This window comes from Doryrhamphus excisus, linkage group LG17, assembly GCF_037039965.1.
Source record: "Doryrhamphus excisus strain RoL-2023G ecotype Guam linkage group LG17, RoL_Dexc_Guam_v1.1, whole genome shotgun sequence".
In the NCBI taxonomy this organism is placed as follows: domain Eukaryota; kingdom Metazoa; phylum Chordata; class Actinopteri; order Syngnathiformes; family Syngnathidae; genus Doryrhamphus; species Doryrhamphus excisus.
Window position 1 is genome coordinate 7,223,510 of NC_136373.1, and position 18,402 is coordinate 7,241,911.

Sequence of the window (18,402 nt, forward strand, 5' to 3'; positions counted from 1 at the left end):
AATATAGTGATATAAATAGCACATCATGACTGGTTCAAGACTCTTCATCCTTGTATTTAGCAAACATCAACTGCTTGTATTGTTTCTTGAATTGGCTCATCGTTGTGCATTGTTTGACTTCCTTACTCAATCCATTCCATAGTTTGATTCCACATACTGAAATGCTATGGCTTTTTAACGTAGTCCTAGCATATAAGTGTTTCAAATGTAGTTCTTCCCTGAGATCATATTTCTCCTCTCTTGTAGAGAAGTATTGGATGACATTTTTAGGGAATTGGTTATTTTTAGTATTATGCATTATTTTAGCCGTTTGAAGATTAACTATAAGTTTTTGTGATTTTAGAAATAATAAAAAATGTCCTCCGTTGCAGGTGGACACGGATGGACAGCCTCTCCATCCTTTCACTGACCCTCAAATTGGATCCCGGTCTCTCCCAAACTCGTCTTCAGAGATGTGTTTGAGGATTCACGATGAGCACGTTGAGACCAGAAGCAACATGAGGAAACACAGTTCCATGACCAGGCTGAGCAGAGACAGTTTAGACGGAGAAGGCGTGGTCTTCCATGTCTCCCCACGCAGGAACGTGGACAGTTGTGTACAAACAGATGACGAAGATGGAGAGGAGAGGTAAGATATGTTTATGTAATTACAATGTAATGATGCTAATTTAAAAATGAATGTCCAAGAATCATAATTGTTGAATTCTTCTTTCTGTCAGGTACATGATGCGTCATCGAACCAGGAGGCGTGGGCGTAGCGTGGACTGCTCAGTTCAGACAGATGACGACGAGGACAAAGCTGAAACTGGACAGCCAGTGCGCCGACGACGTTCTCGTTACTCTCGGCATTCTGAATCCACCGCCACTGGCGCCGTTCCTGCCACAACCACGGCAAGCACGGTGTCCAAAACCAGGACCTCCAGTATGGTGTCCTCCAGTATAGCGGTCCAAACCATCAGGGAAATGTCTTGCCAGACCGAAGTAGAGCACCTTGGAAGGGTCTCCCCCGCGATCCATGTGACATTACCAGACCCGAATAAAGTAGAGATTGTGCATTATATATCAGGACCGGAACGGACCACAAAGGGACAGTCGCTAGCATGCCAGACTGAACCAGAAGCCCAGTCGCAAGGTGTTGTCGCTCCCCAGCTCAGCATACCAACCACAGTGAGCCCCTACTCTTCCTCCACCGGCTGTGCAACCCAGCAGTCTGGTCCTCCTGACATTTCCACGCATCACCGTCAGCAGCAGCATATCACAGCAAACGCCGCCAAGTTTGAACGCCGGCGTCCCGACCCGCTTGATATTAACTACCAGCCTCACAACCACCTACACAACGAGTCCATCTCCAGCATCATCCGGCAGCAGCAGACAGTTCCGAAATCCCCACAGGTCCTCTACTCTCCTGTCTCTCCCGTGTCTCCGCATCGCTTGTTGGAGAATTCGCTATCCAGTGAAAGGTTGAACAAGGCTCATGTGACCCCTCAGCAGAAGTCGTACACCGCTGAATCCCCACAGCGACATCCTTCTGTGCCCAAACCAATGAAGACCACACAAAGGTCCATGTCAGATCCCAAATCTCTCAGTCCTACTGCCGATGAGCACACCAGGGCAAGGCTGTCCCTGTATCAACAACAAGCACTCCAGAGCCAGGTAACGTCACTCAAATCATACTAACAATAATCACATTAAAGAGAATGGATTTATGTGGTAATGGTAATGGTAATGGTAATGGTAATGGTAATGGTAATGGTAATGGTAATGGTAATGGTAATGGTAATGGTAATGGTAATGGTAATGGTAATGGTAATGGTAATGGTAATGGTTTAATTTCATTTGAACATGCATCAGATTACAATTGAATGCATCACATAATCAGTTCACAGTTCCACATGTCCAAAAGGAGTAGGAAGAAGCAAAGCTTATTAAATCCTACCCCTCCATCTGGTACTTTTACAATCAGTAACTGTTACATTTGTTCACTTCCTGCTTTCCATTATACAGGTTTTTTTTTTTAATAATGCACCTCGTACCCAAGTACAAGGTGATATGACCATCCAATGACATAATGGGTACCATAGTAAGTGTCAATATAGTGATATAGTATATAGAAAATCATGACTGGTTCAAGACTCACATTTGTTCACTTCCTGCTTTCCTAATATAATTAATTTTTATTTTTAAATTTTATTAATTTTTGTTTAATTTAATTTTGTTTTGTTTTATTTTTTTTGTCACATACCGAATTACAAGGTGATATGACCATACAATGACAGAATCGGTACCATCGTAACTGTCAATATAGTGTCAATATAGTACCATACTGTCAATATAGTACTAAAGTAAGTGTCAATATAGTGATATATATAGCACATCATGACTGGTTCAAGACTCTTCATCCTTGTATTTAGCAAACATCAACTGCTTGTATTGTTTCTTGAATTGGCTCATCGTTGTGCATTGTTTGACTTCCTTACTCAATCCATTTCATAGTTTGATTCCCCATACTGAAATGCTATGGCTTTTTAACGTAGTCCTAGCATATAAGTGTTTCAAATGTAGTTCTTCCCTGAGATCATATTTCTCCTCTCTTGTAGAGAAGTATTGGATGACATTTTTAGGGAATTGGTTATTTTTAGCCTTATGCATTATTTTAGCTGTTTGAAGATGAACTATATCAGCAAGTTTAAGTATTTGTGATTTTAGAAATAAGGAGTTAGTATGTTCTCTGTAGGCGGCATAATGAATTATCCTTACTGACCTTTTTTGCAGTACATTTAGCGAGTGAAGATTGCTTTTATAGTTATTACCCCATATTTCCACACAATAAGTAAGATATGGTAGAACCAGAGAGCAATAAAGAGTGTGGAGTGATTTCTGATTGAGAACAAATTTTGCTTTGTTATGCCACCTTATGTTGTATATTTGTAATATGAGGTTTAGGATTTATGATGCGTTCAAGACACAAAATATTTTTCACCAACGACAATAATGTTTCGAGAAGGAGAGCTAACTTTTCTAACTAGATCCCAGCCTCTGTGTACATTGCTACCAAATTTTCACCAAACTGTAACGCCTGTTAAAGAAGATGTAGTCACCCATGCAATTCCAAGATATTCATGACGCTCTTGTTTTGTTTACGCAGACATTATTATGAAGGACAGTCACAGAAGTTTGTTCCATGTGTGGAGAATGTGTATTTACGGCGAAGGCGAGCTACCTTCAAAAAATAGTTTTAATAACAAAATATTGTTTCCATTATAAACTGCTGTTTGGTTGAAATGCTAATTTAAAGTTTTTTGGTGTATGTCTTCTAACACGAGCCCCCTGTTGTTTCTTGTTGTCCTTGTCTTCTTGTCTGTCTCCCTTGTCTCCTTGGATGCATGTCTTATTTATATTTATTTTTTTCATCTTTTTCTTGTTGTTTGGAGTTTTCCTCCTTCCTGTTCTTGTCATATTATCTGTTCTCCCAATTCAAATTTTTCCTACCACTATTATGAATAACCCCCCCCCCACACACACACACACTTTTCCTTAACAACTTTGTTCTGCTTTCCTTATATCCTCTCTTTTACTTCCTTATAATCTTTAATTCCGACATATCCACAACATCCATGTTCTTCTGCCAACCATCTTAATGATCACACCCTCCTATTCTTTGGTTTTATTATATCTTCTCATACTTTGTTGTCTTTGTCGTCCCCATATTATACTGCTCTTCCACCCCCACCCTCTCTCTCATTCTCCAGCTGGCGGCCCTTCAGCAAAGCTCGCTGCTCCGTAAAGTCAAGAGAACCCTGCCAAGCCCGCCTCCAGAAGAAACTACTACATCGGTTCATCTGCCTCTGATGACTCCTGCCCTCCAACAGGTCTATTTGCCATCCGTGCCCAGCCACAAGCCCAGCTCCAGGTCTGGCCTAGCCGCTAAAGCCAGCCTCCTCAAAGACCTCACCCATGAGCTGAAGGCTGTAGAGCAAGAATCAACCAAACTGAGAAAGCAGCAAGCTGAGCTGGAGGAAGAGGAGAAAGAGATTGATGCTAAGCTGAGGTACCTCGAGCTGGGGATCCACCAAAGGAAAGAGACGCTGGTCAAGGAGAGGGAGAGGAGGGATATTGCTTATCTGCGGTGTATGGGCGACACTCGGGACTATATGTCAGATAGCGAATTAAATAACCTACGATTAGCGGCTGCAGCAGCATCACATGAGACCAATGGACTACTAACGAGACCAAGTACTGCTCCTCTGAGCCATTTCACCAACGATCTGAACACAGCAGCCCAATACCCACCCACCTCGTCTTTCCTTTCCTCGCAATACCCCCAGAGCCAACCAGCAGCCCCCACTCAATCAAGTTTGCCCTACCAGTCCTCCGGTCCCTTTAACCAGCCTCCTTACCCAACAGTGTCTCAGTCCCAGGCACTGCCGCAACCGACACCCCTCCAGAGCCATGTTCACCCTTCGGGACCATCATACCAATCTCAAACGTCATACTCTTCCCACACATACCCCCAAACTCAACCCCCATATCCCCAAACTGACATTGGGTTGCCAGCCGCACCACAACCTCAGCCTCAACCAGGGCACACAGGTTTCGGCCCCGCACCACCCGGTCAGCCCCCATACCCCACCCACAGCTCACCTTATCCAAGTGCTGTGTCCTCTTACCCCAGCCAGAGCACCCCTTACCCTGGGCAGCCCCAAACCGATATTTTGACGGTGCATCATGGAAGGCCCAGACAGACGTCGCTGGCCGATTTGGAGCATAAAATGCCCACCAATTACGAGACAATCAGCAACCCTACAGTTGTGGTTACCACCACGGCACAAGACAGCACCTACTCCAGTTCAGCCCCCTCGTATGGTCAATACACTGGAACGACAACCATGGCCAACTATGGACCCTATGGCTCGGCAACCGTGTCCAGCAGTTACGGCGGGTTCACGACCATGCCGCCTAGCACGTATGGACAGTATACATCCACCACGATTAGTTCGTACGGCCAGTACACCACAACCACCGCTAACGCTTATTCCTACACAACAACGGCAAGCTCGTATGGACAGTATACGCCAACAGTATCCAATGCCTACGGGCATGCTGTGGATAGTCCGTCCACCTACAGCACAGCGGAAGGAATGTATGGGGCGCCTGGCTTAGAACAAAACATCCCGAGGAACTACATGATGATTGATGATGTAAGTGAGCTGACGGCAAAAAATGGGCTGGGCACGACAACGGTGGACATGATGCATCACGGCGGCACTGGACGTTATCCCGGCGACACCCACGGGCACAGCACCACCATTGGCGGCACGACGCGTGGGGGAACTGGCAGCTCCATGTACGGCAGGGCACCCGAGGAGGAGGCAGCGATGCAGGAAGAATTGTACGACCACCATGGCAGGGGTAAGAGCAGCTACAGGCACGGACCTCTAGGGGGCAGCAGCAGCGTGAGCACTAGCTTGGGTGGGGGATCCTCCTATTACTATGACTACGACTACAAACACGACAGCTTCCGATCTGGGGTGCAGAAATCTTCATCCCCTAGAAGCCTTCTGGCTCCTGCTGTCATGTCCACCAAACGCAGCAAGCACAGGAAACTTGGCGGTATGGAGCAGAAAATCTCGAAGTTCTCCCCTATTGAGGAGGCACGGGATGTTGAGGCAGACCTAGCCTCCTATTCTTCAGCATCTGGCGGGGGTTACACCGCCGCCCATATTCGGGGACGTCAACTGATAGAGGACTACGGCTTCAAGAGGAGTACATACGACGCTGGAAGCGGCACCGCCCATAGTAGTCGATACTACGGCTCATTGGGGGAGGAGGATGATCGGATCTACTACACTTCCACCGGCCGCTCCCGCTCCACCGGATATGGCATGGACAAGATCACAGCCAAAGACTACTCTGGGTACCGCAGCAGATCCTACGAGAGGGACGACCGCTCCTACCGATGTGGCTACAATCGAGGGCGGCACCCAACCAGGCAGTACTCTGAAGAAGAGAGCCCACTCAGTCCACTGGGGAGACTCATGAGCTCCGGGCGATCGTCCAGCTTAGGCCCCGACCCCTACGACAGTCGCAGCAGTAGATACCATTACTATTACGGCCAATATGGTTCCAGTCACTCTCTGCCAGATGTGCAAGACCACATCCGAGACCTACCACGGACCCATGTCTACAAGTCGGATGATACGTACTTAATAGACGATTATCATTGTGCTGTGTCAGACAGTGAAGGTAATTGTGGGAGCTGAATGCCCACAGTCTCACTATCTACTACTGCCCCCACCGTTTATCTAAATGTCCCCCACCCACCCAGTGAATAGGCTTAGAAAAAGACCAAGAGAAGAAAAAGGCAGAGCTAGCTGTTGCATGCCAATGTTTTCTTCTTCCTGAGAGTCACTTGGAGCTCTCATTTCAGTGGACTGCTGTCTGTCTGTCTGCCTGCCTGTCCGTCCCTCCGCCTGTCCGTCTGGTCATCTGTTTGTCCAGTACTCGCATGGTTCTACGGCGTGGTCGTTTTCTTCGTTCGCACCACTCTGATTCCCTTGGAAGGTCTTCTTTGCACGTCACCAATGCAAATTATCTTACAGGGTTATGTCGTTATCGGTATCTTTTGCATTGATGTTTTATACGTACATGTTTTTCGTTTCTGGATTTAGGCCGCACTGCAAAACAGTCTTGTTATTATTTTGTAAGGTTATTGACGTCAGTGTTACTCGCATTGCCATACATTTTGCGAGGATCAATTATGGTTAAACGATATCAAGGTTCTGTAGCATCCAATATGATTGGCTTAAACCTTGGCAATGGAAAGATAACCACCATAGCTTTTTTATAGCAGACAATTTTGCAGTGTTCATTTGATCGAGTTAGTCTCGTAATGTGAAAGTGACGTAAATTGTACTCTGCATGGATGTACAACTTTTATTTTGATTTTCTGTGTCTTCTCCTTCTTTGGCATGTGGGTGGTCTTCTTCCTTCTTTTTCTCAGCCTGCATGCCGCTGTCCCCGAACGACATGGAGATTGACTGTGATCTGCTCTCGGTTTCCAAAGCCTACCATCTGGGCCAGGAAGAAACAGACTGGTTTGAGAAGCCGCGCTCCAGTTCTCGCCACTACGGCAGCAGCCACTCGACCGGAAGGAGTCGCCATGGTGTCAAACACACCTATCATGATTATGATGAGCCTCCCGAGGAGGACCTGTGGCCCCAGGACGAGTACAGCCACGGAGGGCGACACGCTTCGTCCCGTGACCATCGGCACCATGGAAGCTCGAGTCGACACTCGTCTTCAACACGTCATTCAGATGAACCAAGGTCTTCTCGGTCATCTAAGGGCCACCCAAAAGACACGTCTATGCGGCACGACCCTTCGGGACGGTCGTCATCGTCGGGAAGACGTGGAGATTCGAGGTCCGGAGGCTACCACTCGTCAGAATACTCCCGGGATTCATCTGGTCACCATCATAGCCAGAGATCCTCCAGGCAAGGGGATACACATCGCTCTTCCCGCAGCAAGTCTCAGCAACAAGTGGACATGCAGGGCCAAGCACCAGGTCGGTTTTTATTCAATCGATTCAAGCTAAAGTACATATATTAAATCAGATTTTTAATCAAATATCGACCCTCATTACCCGCATCTAGGTGCCCCTAGGTCTGGCACCTCTTCAAGAGGTCAGGGTCCCACAGGTAGTACGGCGGGATCCGGGCGACCGAGTGGTCAAGTATCCCAGAATGACGGTCCTCAAGGACAGAGGACTCAGCTCCAACAGCAAGCCCAGACTTCCACAGTCAGGCCAGGGCAGCAAGGGACTCCAACCACCACGAGTGCTCAGCAACAGCCCCCAGCCCAGGGACAAAACATGGGGATGGGGCAGGGCCAGGCCAAACCTGGTCAAATGGGAGGACCAGCAAGTGGGCCAATGGGTCAGGCCAGACAGATGGGTCCAACAGGAACCACATCGACCCCTATGGTGAGCTGAAGGAATACGTTTTACCTTTGCATGCTAAATACACACCCACTTTGTTTACATCTGATAAAATGAATGGATGGATGGATGGACTTCCTTTATTGTCATTAAGCTTTAAGCTCCGCCCATTTCCAGTGAAACCACACCCACTTCCGGTTTCTCCTTCCTCTGTAGCTCTACCCTCTGTAGTATTACAGGGAAAATTAACACAAGGGTGATTTATCGCAATGAGGAAACCAATTGGAGTTGCATTAGGAAAGTTGACTAACTGACACGAACCACCTCTGCAGTTGTAGGAAAAGGGTCCCCGTGTTTATTTAATACAGCACTTATATAGACCTCATGAACAATAGCAATGACGTGGATTTCCGGAATTCAGTCCTAATCTGGTCATGCCTTGTGACTGGACCTAAGTATTTTGGCAGAACATCTTGGACTCCAAACACATCCAAAAACATCTGTAACAATCAGGTCACAGAGTTTACCAAAATGAAAAGTCATATTCTAGTCAGTGTACAAGAAAGTAGTCATTTTACAATATATTCTCCCCTTTCGGGGGTACCAAACCCCCAAAACAGCAAGCACAGGAAAGTGGGAAGTATGGAGCAGAAAAACTCAAAATTCTCCCCTATTGAGGCGTTTAAACCAAAACTGGTACGTTTTGGTCGAAACGTTTTGGTTTAAAGCAAAACTTTTTTTTTTTTGGTTTAAACGAAAACTGGTACGTTTTGGTTTAAACTCGTATGTTTTGGTTTAAACCTGACCTAATGGTGAAAACCAAGGTATATACTGTTGGAGAAGAAATTCTCCGCGACCTAATTAAGGCCTCCAAGACCACTTGTTTAAGTAAATTTAATCTCCCTGACCGTATTCGTTAATCACCATTTATGAGAAGGAATAAAACTCGTAAAAGTAAAAGTTAACATCATATATTGTAAAATTGGTCAGACAGGATAAAATCAGGTGGCACGGCGGTTGAGTGGTTAGCGCGCAGACTTCACAGCTAGGAGGACCAGGGTTCGATTCCACCCTCGGCCCTCTCTGTGTGGAGTTTGCATGTTCTCCCCATGCATGCGTGGGTTTTCTCCGGGTACTCCGGTTTCCTCCCACATTCCAAAAACATGCTAGGTTAATTGGCGACTCCAAATTGTCCATAGGTATATGGAGTGTGAATGGTTGTTTGTCTATATGTGCCCTGTGATTGGCTGGCGACCAGTCCAGGGTGTACCCCGCCTCGCGCCCAAAGACAGCTGGGATAGGCTCCAGCACCCCCCGCGAGGGTAGAAAAGCGGTAGAAAATGAATGAATGAAGAATAAAATCACAAAAACAGGATCCTGGGCTGAGTTTCTCTTCCAATGTCCAATGTCCCGACAATAAGAAGGAAAGTCAGCCCTGATTCTTGCATCCCAGAGCTTTTTGTAGATCGCCTCAGATTGGGTGGAGTTGGGAGATGGACCAGAATCCTGTTCCCCAGATACTTCTTTCTTCACCCCATTATCTTTCTTGCCTCCTGAGTAAATAATGATAAATTCCTTAGGCCTTTTTGGTTCCCCCCCACTGAAGATAAAAAGAAGGAACACAACACAGGATGTTGTACCCTAACTGACCCTTAACTGGCACTGGTCACAGTTTAACTTGATACTCATCTAGACATAGACATAGTATGGTATGCAAATTGAAATGGGTCGAGTGATGCGGGGAGTTTGGAGGTGATATGGTCCTTAACCACTCTCTCGAAGCATTTCATGATGGTGGATGTAAGTGCAATGGGCCGAAAGTCGTTTAGACATGTGATGGAGGATTTCTTGGGCACTGGAATTATTGTGGCAGACTTGAAACATGGGGGGACGGCAGCCTGGGCCAGTGAGGTGTTGAAGATGTCCGTTAGCACGTGGGCCAGCTGGTCTGCACATTCCTTGATCACCCGTCCTGGAATGGCGTCGGGGCCTGCAGCCTTCCTCAGGACTCTCCACACCGCAGCGGCATCCAACTTGACTGCCTTTTCATCGGGGTGGGGGGTAGCCTTCCTCGCAGGGTTGTTGTTTAGAGCCTCGAACCTTCCAAAGAAGTTATTCAGCTCATTGAGGAAGCTGATGTCATTCTGGCAGATTAGAACTACTACTACTACTAAATTAGACTACAATACTGTAGATAGAAGTCAAGTGTAAAGTGAATTCCCCCATTGTTTCTAATGACCATATATGTGAGAAGAATAAAGTTAAATGAAATGTTTTTGCAGGCCAAGATTGAGACACCTCCAGCCACAGCCATTGGAGCAAAAGCAGCTCCTGTAATGGCCTCAAAAGGAGCTCAACCACCACTCACGGGCATAGGTGAAGTACAGCCACTGTCAATGGATAAAGAGTCCAGACGATATTCAAAATAGTATTGATAATAATTGCAAAAATGGTATCATTCACCGATTTTAGTTCATAAAATTGAATGAGGGCTTTTGTTCTGCTATCTCACCATCATCCGTATATTCCTTTTCACCTTTCTTCCTCGCCCTCATTTTCTTAATCATCCCCGTGCAGGCTCCAAAGCTGCTCCCCGGCCAGGAGGGATTGGCAGTGCAGCAGCAGGTCAGCCGGGCATGGAGGGAGACAGCATGTTGTCCAAGATCCTGCCAGGAGGAGCTGCTGAGCAGGCTGGGAAACTGGGAGAAGGTATCATCAGCAATTATGTATAATTATAGCTTTGGTGCAATCACAAAATATTTCTCCAGATAGATAAATTTATGTTTTGTTTTTTTTCCAGCTATATCCGGTTTTGGCAAAAAGTTCACCTCTTTCTTCTGAAGTGCTGCGTTTAAGGTGTGTTTGCATGCATTCTATAATGTGTATTCATTGTTATTTTTGTAAGAAAGTATGCAATGTATTCAAATGGGGATACATTTACGAATGACCTGGACAAAAATCATCAATTCAATTCAAACTTTATTTAAAATGAACTTCAATTAAAATGAAGTTGAAATACTAAATCGTAGCATTAGCTTCCAGAATAAACCTCTGTGGACTGGATGTCTGGTGGGATGCTGTTGTTGTGGATTTGAGAGGACGGTGCAACTCTAGTCTTCTCCCAAAGGAGTGTATCCAGGTGGTGGCAGAGTGTTGTTTCTTCCCTGCTGTCACACAGCGTCATGCTTGTTTTTTCAATGTGCGAGTGGAAATTGTGTAGCTTTACTATGTTAGCAACTCCATTAAATCGGAACTTCGGCTTTGTTCAAAAGGGTTTGTTTGTTTATATGTTGGATTTGTTTTACTGAGTCACTTTTACATTGGTATGACCCGATGTAGTTGACATCATCAAATACAATCACAAAGCCATTTAATTGGATGGCGGACAGGAAGTTGGGGATTCAGAGTTGAGTTTTAGCTTGTTGTGGGCACTTCAACTGGTCTTAAAGGGGACCTATTTGTATTGAGTTGTGGACTCCTATAGAGCAGCTACACACAATAACCAGCACAGAGAGCTTTCTAGTTCTTCCAGAATCTGCACCTATTCAGCTGTATTTCTTTGGGTTTTGGGGTTCCCGTGGAAACGGTCTGTTTTAATGTATTTCAAAAGGTCAGTACAGCAGCTATCATCCTGTAAAGGCTTTGACAATTTATATGATATGACAACTTTATCATCTATTTGACAGAAAATGTAAACATGGTTAATACAATATTGCAATATTTAATAATCTAGGGTGAGCATTAGTTAATTAGCATAATTTTACTGACCAAATATATTTGTGCATTTGCAGGACTATGTAAAAACACAAAGCCATGAGACCTTGTACCAGAAAAACCTGTGATGTTCCTGTTTTTTAATTACCTGGGAGAGAGACAGAAGGAGCGAGAGAGAGAGAGAGAGAGAGAGAGAGAGGGCAGAGTGAAGAACCAAGCATATTGGTGAGTACTTCAACTCATATGACCTGCAAAGAAGATCTAATTCTTTTACTGCTTTGGGTGAAGCCACCAAGCTGTGAATTTTACACCAAAAGTGTCCTGATCCATTATCATGCTATGCCTATAGAAACATAGGAGCTAATGGCCAAGACCCATTATAGTCTCATGTGAATGTCCTTGAGTACTCAATGCACTCACGTCATGTAGTCGTTTTATGGTAATGGTAATGGTTTTATTTCATTTGAACATGCATCAGATTCCAATTGAGTGCATCCCATAATCAGTTCACAGTTCCACATGTCCAAAAGGAGTAGGAAGAAGCAAAGCTTATGAAATCCTACCCCTCCATCTGGTACTTTTACAATCAGTAACTGTTACATTTGTTCACTTCCTGCTTTCCATAATACAGTTTACTTTTACAATCAGTAACTGTTTCGTTTGTTCACTTCCTGCTTTCCATAATACAACTTAAGGTTAGTTTTTCTTTTAATAATGTACCTCGTACCGAAGTACGAGGTGATATGACCATAAAATGACATTATGTGTACCATAGTACCATAATAACATCCCAATAAACTAACTTTTATTGGGATGACGCTGCTAGATTTTGGCCAAAAGTTAAACAAATTGAACTGTCTGTATAAAAAAAAACACCTTAAAGACGCATAAGACAATCAAAAGTCATCATGTCAATTACAGCAAAGCATGCTGGGAAAGTTAGCTTTTTCCTGGACATTGACAGATTGATGAATAGGTGAAACCAACAAACACGCCAAACAACCATAGTTGTATATCTGCATACTACCAAAAATAGTATAAACAAGAATTAATGCATACAAAAAATGCATTGGGGGGGTAATCTCCAGTTCGGCCTAAAACCCAAAGTACACGTTGAGTTTTGGCCCCCCTGTTCTAGACCAGGCGGGTGTACCTGTATCCCTGAGAGCCCCAGGTTCATACTGTATTCATCAATGTCTGAAACACAGACGCCATCTGGTGGTCAATGTCTTTATTGCATATTAGACACAACCATAAAAAAATCTTGTTAACCTTTGAGAATACCAACACAGCATCGGGAAGGACTCCACGGTTAACCATGGCCTGACGGAGAACCCGGAGAACTGATCTGTGAGACTCAGAGTCCCCAGAAAAGAAGCTACCATAGCTAACTTGAACTTGATACGGTGGCTTTCAGTTTGCATTAATTCGGCCTTCCAATTTGTTTTTTCTCCCCCACAGATATTCCAAACTGTCATCCGACATCGTGAAAAGACATCAAACCGACTCCCCTTCCTGCGCTGATTATGAAAAAGAGCCAACTGGTGGCTGAAGCATATTGTTTTGCTGCCGTCAGTCGCTACCACATGGACTTGGATCAAAAAGGGAACGCTAAAAGGGATCCGCCATCATGACACGTGTATGAAAACGACGCCATCATTTGCTGCTTTTTCCTCGTCAGCAGCATATAAAGGACCAGCTTGGGATGCCCGGGACCGATTGGAGAAAAGAACTCAGCTCTAATCTCTCTCTATTCCAAGGAAATTTTGAGAAGCGAGGAACATGGAATAATAACGATACTGCAGGTTTTTCTGGTACCGCAGACCTCTTCTTTCTTCCTGTCAAATTCCCGAGAAAGCATCACGCGGAATGAAGAAGACAACGGTGGCCGTTTCTTTTCCACAGTTTCGATCCACATTCCAGATTACTCCTCCCGTACTTCCTCGCTTTCCTGAATGCCCGTTCTGTTTTGTAATTCTCAAATACTCCTCAATGTGTATTTAATGAAGTAAAACATCAGAGGGAGAAAATAATAATAGTAATAATAATAATAATAATATGTAGGACGTTGGAATGCATGGAATTTTATATCCCCAAGACCTTTACACTGTTCATCATCACTAAACGGAGGCCATAAAGACACGGCAAAACGCATTGAGGCAGGAATGGAGAGATAAACGAAATACAGGAAGTGGTTGTGGTGCGGTTGGTTTTCAGGCATTAACAAGTCATTTAACTTGGATACGTTTGGTTTTACCGACTGTGATATATTCCACATTTTTTTTATGTATGTTTTCTGTTTTTTATTTTATTTCCTTTCATTTCCCCCTCAAGGCCTTAATTATATTTCATTTTGAAGTCAAAGTGGACTATTTTTTTATGATATCATTTATATTTGTATCTTTTTTTCTATTGTTTTGTAATTGTAACGCTTTGGTTGTTTTTTTTTGTTTGTTTTTTTACACCCATACACAGTATGATATACAGAAGCAATAGAGTAAGAGGCGTTCAAGAGCACAATTGTGTGGTGCGGTAGAAATGTGTTGCCTTCGTCTGTCTAACTTGCCAATGATGTAACGCTCATCAATCATGCAGTGCAAAGCAAAAGTCCTAGGCCACAGTTTTTGCGTTTTATACATATATTTTAATTAATTATGTTTAATTATGCTTAATTATGTGTTTTTTTTTAGCAAACTCAGGAGGGCATCAGTCTCCACCAAGGAACAGGAACTATTGAACAGTCAAAAAATAAAAAGACAAAATGCTAAAAGGTTGAACTCCAAATTAGTAATAGAATTGGGCTGCACGGTGGAGAGTGGTTAGCACGCAGGCCTCACAGTTAGGAGACCCGAGTTCAATTCCACCCTCGGGTGTTCTCCCCATGCATGTGTGGGTTTTCTCCGGTTTCCTCCCACATTCCAAAAACATGCTAGGTTAATTGTTGACTCCAAATTGTCCATAGGTATGAATGTGAGTGTGAATGGTTGTTTGTCTATATGTGCCCTGTGATTGGCTGGCCACCAGTCGCTCGTGAGGATAAGCGGTAGAAAAAAAATGAATGAATGAATTGGACACAGGTTCCACTGTATAGTATGTACCTTTATCCAGATCCTCACCAAAAGTGAATGGGACTGCTGTGGAAAAAAACAAAACAAAGCTAGTAGTGGCCTAAGACTTTTGCACATGACTGTTACCCCTAAGTACTAATTTGTGGCTTATTAATATAGTATATACAGATCCTCTTTGATCAATAATATTGGGACGTTGTAGCCAGGAGTCATTACTGGAGCCCAGAGCATTGCAGGGTATCACAACCTGGACTTGTTATCATCATCATTGGGAATCTCCCGGCTGTGTCACATGTCATCGCCATCATCAAGCGTCAGCACTCAAATGCACGCCGCACACGAAAGCACACTTTAAAATGGTGTCAATGACAAAAAAAAACAAACAAGGAACCAAAAAAAATTCACTTTTTTTTTTTTTTTTTACACTTTTTCATTTTCTATCTCCCCTGACTGACCTGCAACCTCTCTCAGTTGTCATGGAAACTACTCAGGTCAGTGGTCACCCCCCTGTTGATGATGCTCCTGCAGTGCATTGTGGGATCTGTGCTTTGCTACGTCATCCAATGTGCAGTGCTGTCAAGGCTGAACATGACAAGCAGAAACACGTCTGTTGTATATTGTCTACATACGAATGCTCACCGGGGACCTTCGCATGCTGCCCGGCGTCGACTTAAAAAAAAAAAGAAGAAGAAAAACCTCAAAGTCACCTCTATATTGTTCTGTTCCTAACGTTTGTATGTTTGTATGAGTGGAGCGGTTCTTTACATATGTGTCCGTGAAAAGAAAACAGTTCAATCAACAGCCACAAGTATGGTGGGTGGGGATACAAGGCAGACCTCTCATTTCCACTCGTTCTATGCAATGAATCGCATTTGGAGTAACAACAATTAATAATAATAATAATAATAATAATAATAATACAAACACGATAAAGAAATGAGGCGAATCATGGGGAGGAAGTCACAATCATTTGCTATCATGTTGTTTTGACATTTTTCATAAAGAGCAACATAAGCAGGAGGCATTTGTTTGTGTTAATGAATAATAAGGATGGTTATTGTTTGGATTAGAGCAGTGTTTTTCAACCTTTTTTGAGCCACGGTATGTTTTATTACATCGGAAAAATAATGCGGCACATCAATAACAATCTCACGTGCATCGCCAAGTCCACTGTAGGAACGAGGCAATCTCGGGTACGTGTTGCCACACGGACGATTATTGCGTTGCTCCGCCAGTGTTTACACTACGGAAACTGGACAATGATATAATATTTGCAGAAAATGATTAATAAATGTTCATTTTTAAAAAATAATTGGGCACAGTGGTTGAAAAACACTGTTTTACAGTGTTTGACATCTTTGTGGCTTTAAGGTTGAACACAAAAGGCACAGATAAGGTTTAGTTGAGAGACTTCATATATATGACGATTTTAAAAAGTATATATATATATATATATATATATAAGTCCTACGACTGTTACGTATCTAAATGTTGGGGGAAGAAAAAAAATGATTGAACAGACTTTTAGTATTATCTAACTGCATCCCGGGCCAAGTCAGATACTCTGACGAGCCGTATTTGGCCCTCAGGCTGCATGTTTCTCACCACCGGGTTCCAGGATATATTTTACCCAGAGGTTGATAGCGATGGCGGCTGAAATTAAAAGATAACGATCAGCAGCCTGAATGTTTACTTCCAATAATATCGTATTGTTTTGCGTAAATATCAGTAAAATGCCACTAAACACAAAATAACTATTTTTTTGTGAAATATTTAAAATGTTATTTTATAAAAATGAAGAGAAATATATAGCCGGAAGGAGTAAGATGAAAGTGTATTAATAATATAGGAAAGTATGTTTATTAACCACAGCCATTAAAAGACATAATAGTTTTACTTTACCTAACATAGATGAGATCTTTATGAGTTCTCATAATTACATTTTTGCTCATTTATTAGTCCTGTCTAAATGTTTGAATCTGAACTCCAGGTGATTTAAATTATGCATAAAGCAGCAAGGGCTTTTATCCTATATTATGAGTAATTGAAGAAAGCCATTCAACCTATTGTGCTGTCTGTGAATTCACCAGTCCACACATTTAAAGCACAAATGTAGACGGTAAGCGTTATATAGCGGAGATGAAATCCACTTTAGGTGAAACAAAGCTCGTAACATTCTCCATGAACCTATAAACTGTGTTTTCAAATGGAAAATGTTGGGAAAACAGAAATGAAAGTAACCATTTTGGATGATTTATTATAGTTTGAGGCCCTGAGAGGACACAGAGTGTTTTTCTTTTATAAGTTAGCTAGCCTCAGCAATAATTGACTACTTTGTCTTATGTGTTAAAAAATTGTGCGTGTATTTATATATATAAATAAATTTAAATATAATTTAATTTTCCCAAAAAGTTTACGGCAGAAAAAGATAAATATATGTTGTGCATTTACATTTTATTTTTAATAATTTTGCTGATTTTACAGCCATGAAAAAGGAAAAAATGTAAATATTGTGTACGTAATTATTTTACCCCCTAATTTTCTTATTATTTTCTTCACAAATCCAACAGCCATTAAACAAAAACAAAATAAAAACAACTAAAGGCATGTATTTAACAATTATTTTTAAATGTTTTTTTTTTTGAATCAGCGATTACAGGCATCACATATTATTTGTAAGTGTTGCATTATCAACTTAATATTGGAAGGTACTTTTACTGCAAGTGAAAAAACAGAAATTTGCAATAAAATCTAATTTTATTATTTGTCCCCTTAATTTTACAGTGATAAAATCGACAAAGACAGTTTTTTTGTATGTTTTCCGGAACAAAAAAAACGTAGCATTCAGGTGTACAGAATGTTGTAGGACAGTGACCACCATTACTGTTATGGTAAGATAGATCATAAAGTATAAATAAAATATCCATCCACAAAGATATACAGTATATAAAAGATAAATTATGAGAGGAAGCAGCTAGAAAATAATTATTTTTTTGTTTCTTAAAAGCATGCATGAACTGACACGTGTACCCACCCATCGAAGAACTCCACCCTTCCAAGCCCCTCCCCTTTTGACCTTTTGAGCCTCGTTGACATTCCACCTCGGGCTGCCAGGTTTTTTTTTTTCTCTTTTACTGTAAACTTAAAAATAAAGTTTTTCCCAATGTAAATAGCAGGTGAGGGCCGCCCACGTTAGACAGCAACACGACACGTGTTCTTTCCAACCTGGACGTGTCTGTCAGCAGCGGCCATATTAACACACAGGCACTAACTGGGTTGGGGGGGGGGTCATTTGCACACCACACGGAGCGTATGCAACCCTGAGCCTCCAATTACCCCAACATGTGCTTTTTTTGTGTGTGTACAAAACGACATAACCAACAGCAAGAGCTCACTTGAATGATAGCGGACAATAATTTGCATCGTGCGTGTGGCTGGCTCATGCCGACTGTTTTAAAACCATTCAAAAAAATTATAATCTGATATAAAAGAAACAAAAAACATAATGGTCTGTGTGGAGTTTCTATAAATGTTGTGTTTGTAAAATGAGATGGCATCAAAAACAAAAAGTTTTTTTTTTCCTGATCCTGTGTAAATTTTTTGGGTGGGTGGGTGGGGAGGGCTGATATATGGCGGGGGGCCTGAAATGGACAATAAGTTTTAAAATATGAATAATGAAAAAAA

General features: G+C 42.7%; 1 protein-coding gene across 4 annotated transcripts in view; it reads left to right on the plus strand.

Moving 5' to 3' along the window:
* Positions 1 to 18,324, plus strand: part of bsna (bassoon presynaptic cytomatrix protein a) — a 75,085-nt gene extending 56,761 nt beyond the window's left edge. For 2 of the 4 annotated variants that reach the window (XM_078798199.1, XM_058084001.2), the window contains exons 7-16: positions 372 to 628; positions 720 to 1,653; positions 3,750 to 6,243; positions 7,064 to 7,564; positions 7,653 to 7,981; positions 10,219 to 10,312; positions 10,514 to 10,645; positions 10,737 to 10,792; positions 11,728 to 11,875; positions 13,112 to 18,324. In XM_078798199.1, coding sequence (XP_078654325.1) covers positions 372 to 628; positions 720 to 1,653; positions 3,750 to 6,243; positions 7,064 to 7,564; positions 7,653 to 7,981; positions 10,219 to 10,312; positions 10,514 to 10,645; positions 10,737 to 10,777 — 4,782 coding nt within the window. In that variant the 3' untranslated portion in view covers positions 10,778 to 10,792; positions 11,728 to 11,875; positions 13,112 to 18,324. Of the gene's footprint in view, positions 1 to 371; positions 629 to 719; positions 1,654 to 3,749; positions 6,244 to 7,000; positions 7,565 to 7,652; positions 7,982 to 10,218; positions 10,313 to 10,513; positions 10,646 to 10,736; positions 10,793 to 11,727; positions 11,876 to 13,111 lie in introns of all 4 variants that reach the window. The other 2 variants (XM_078798200.1, XM_078798201.1) reach the window with 2 other exon arrangements.
* The last annotated feature ends 78 nt before the right edge of the window (positions 18,325 to 18,402 follow it).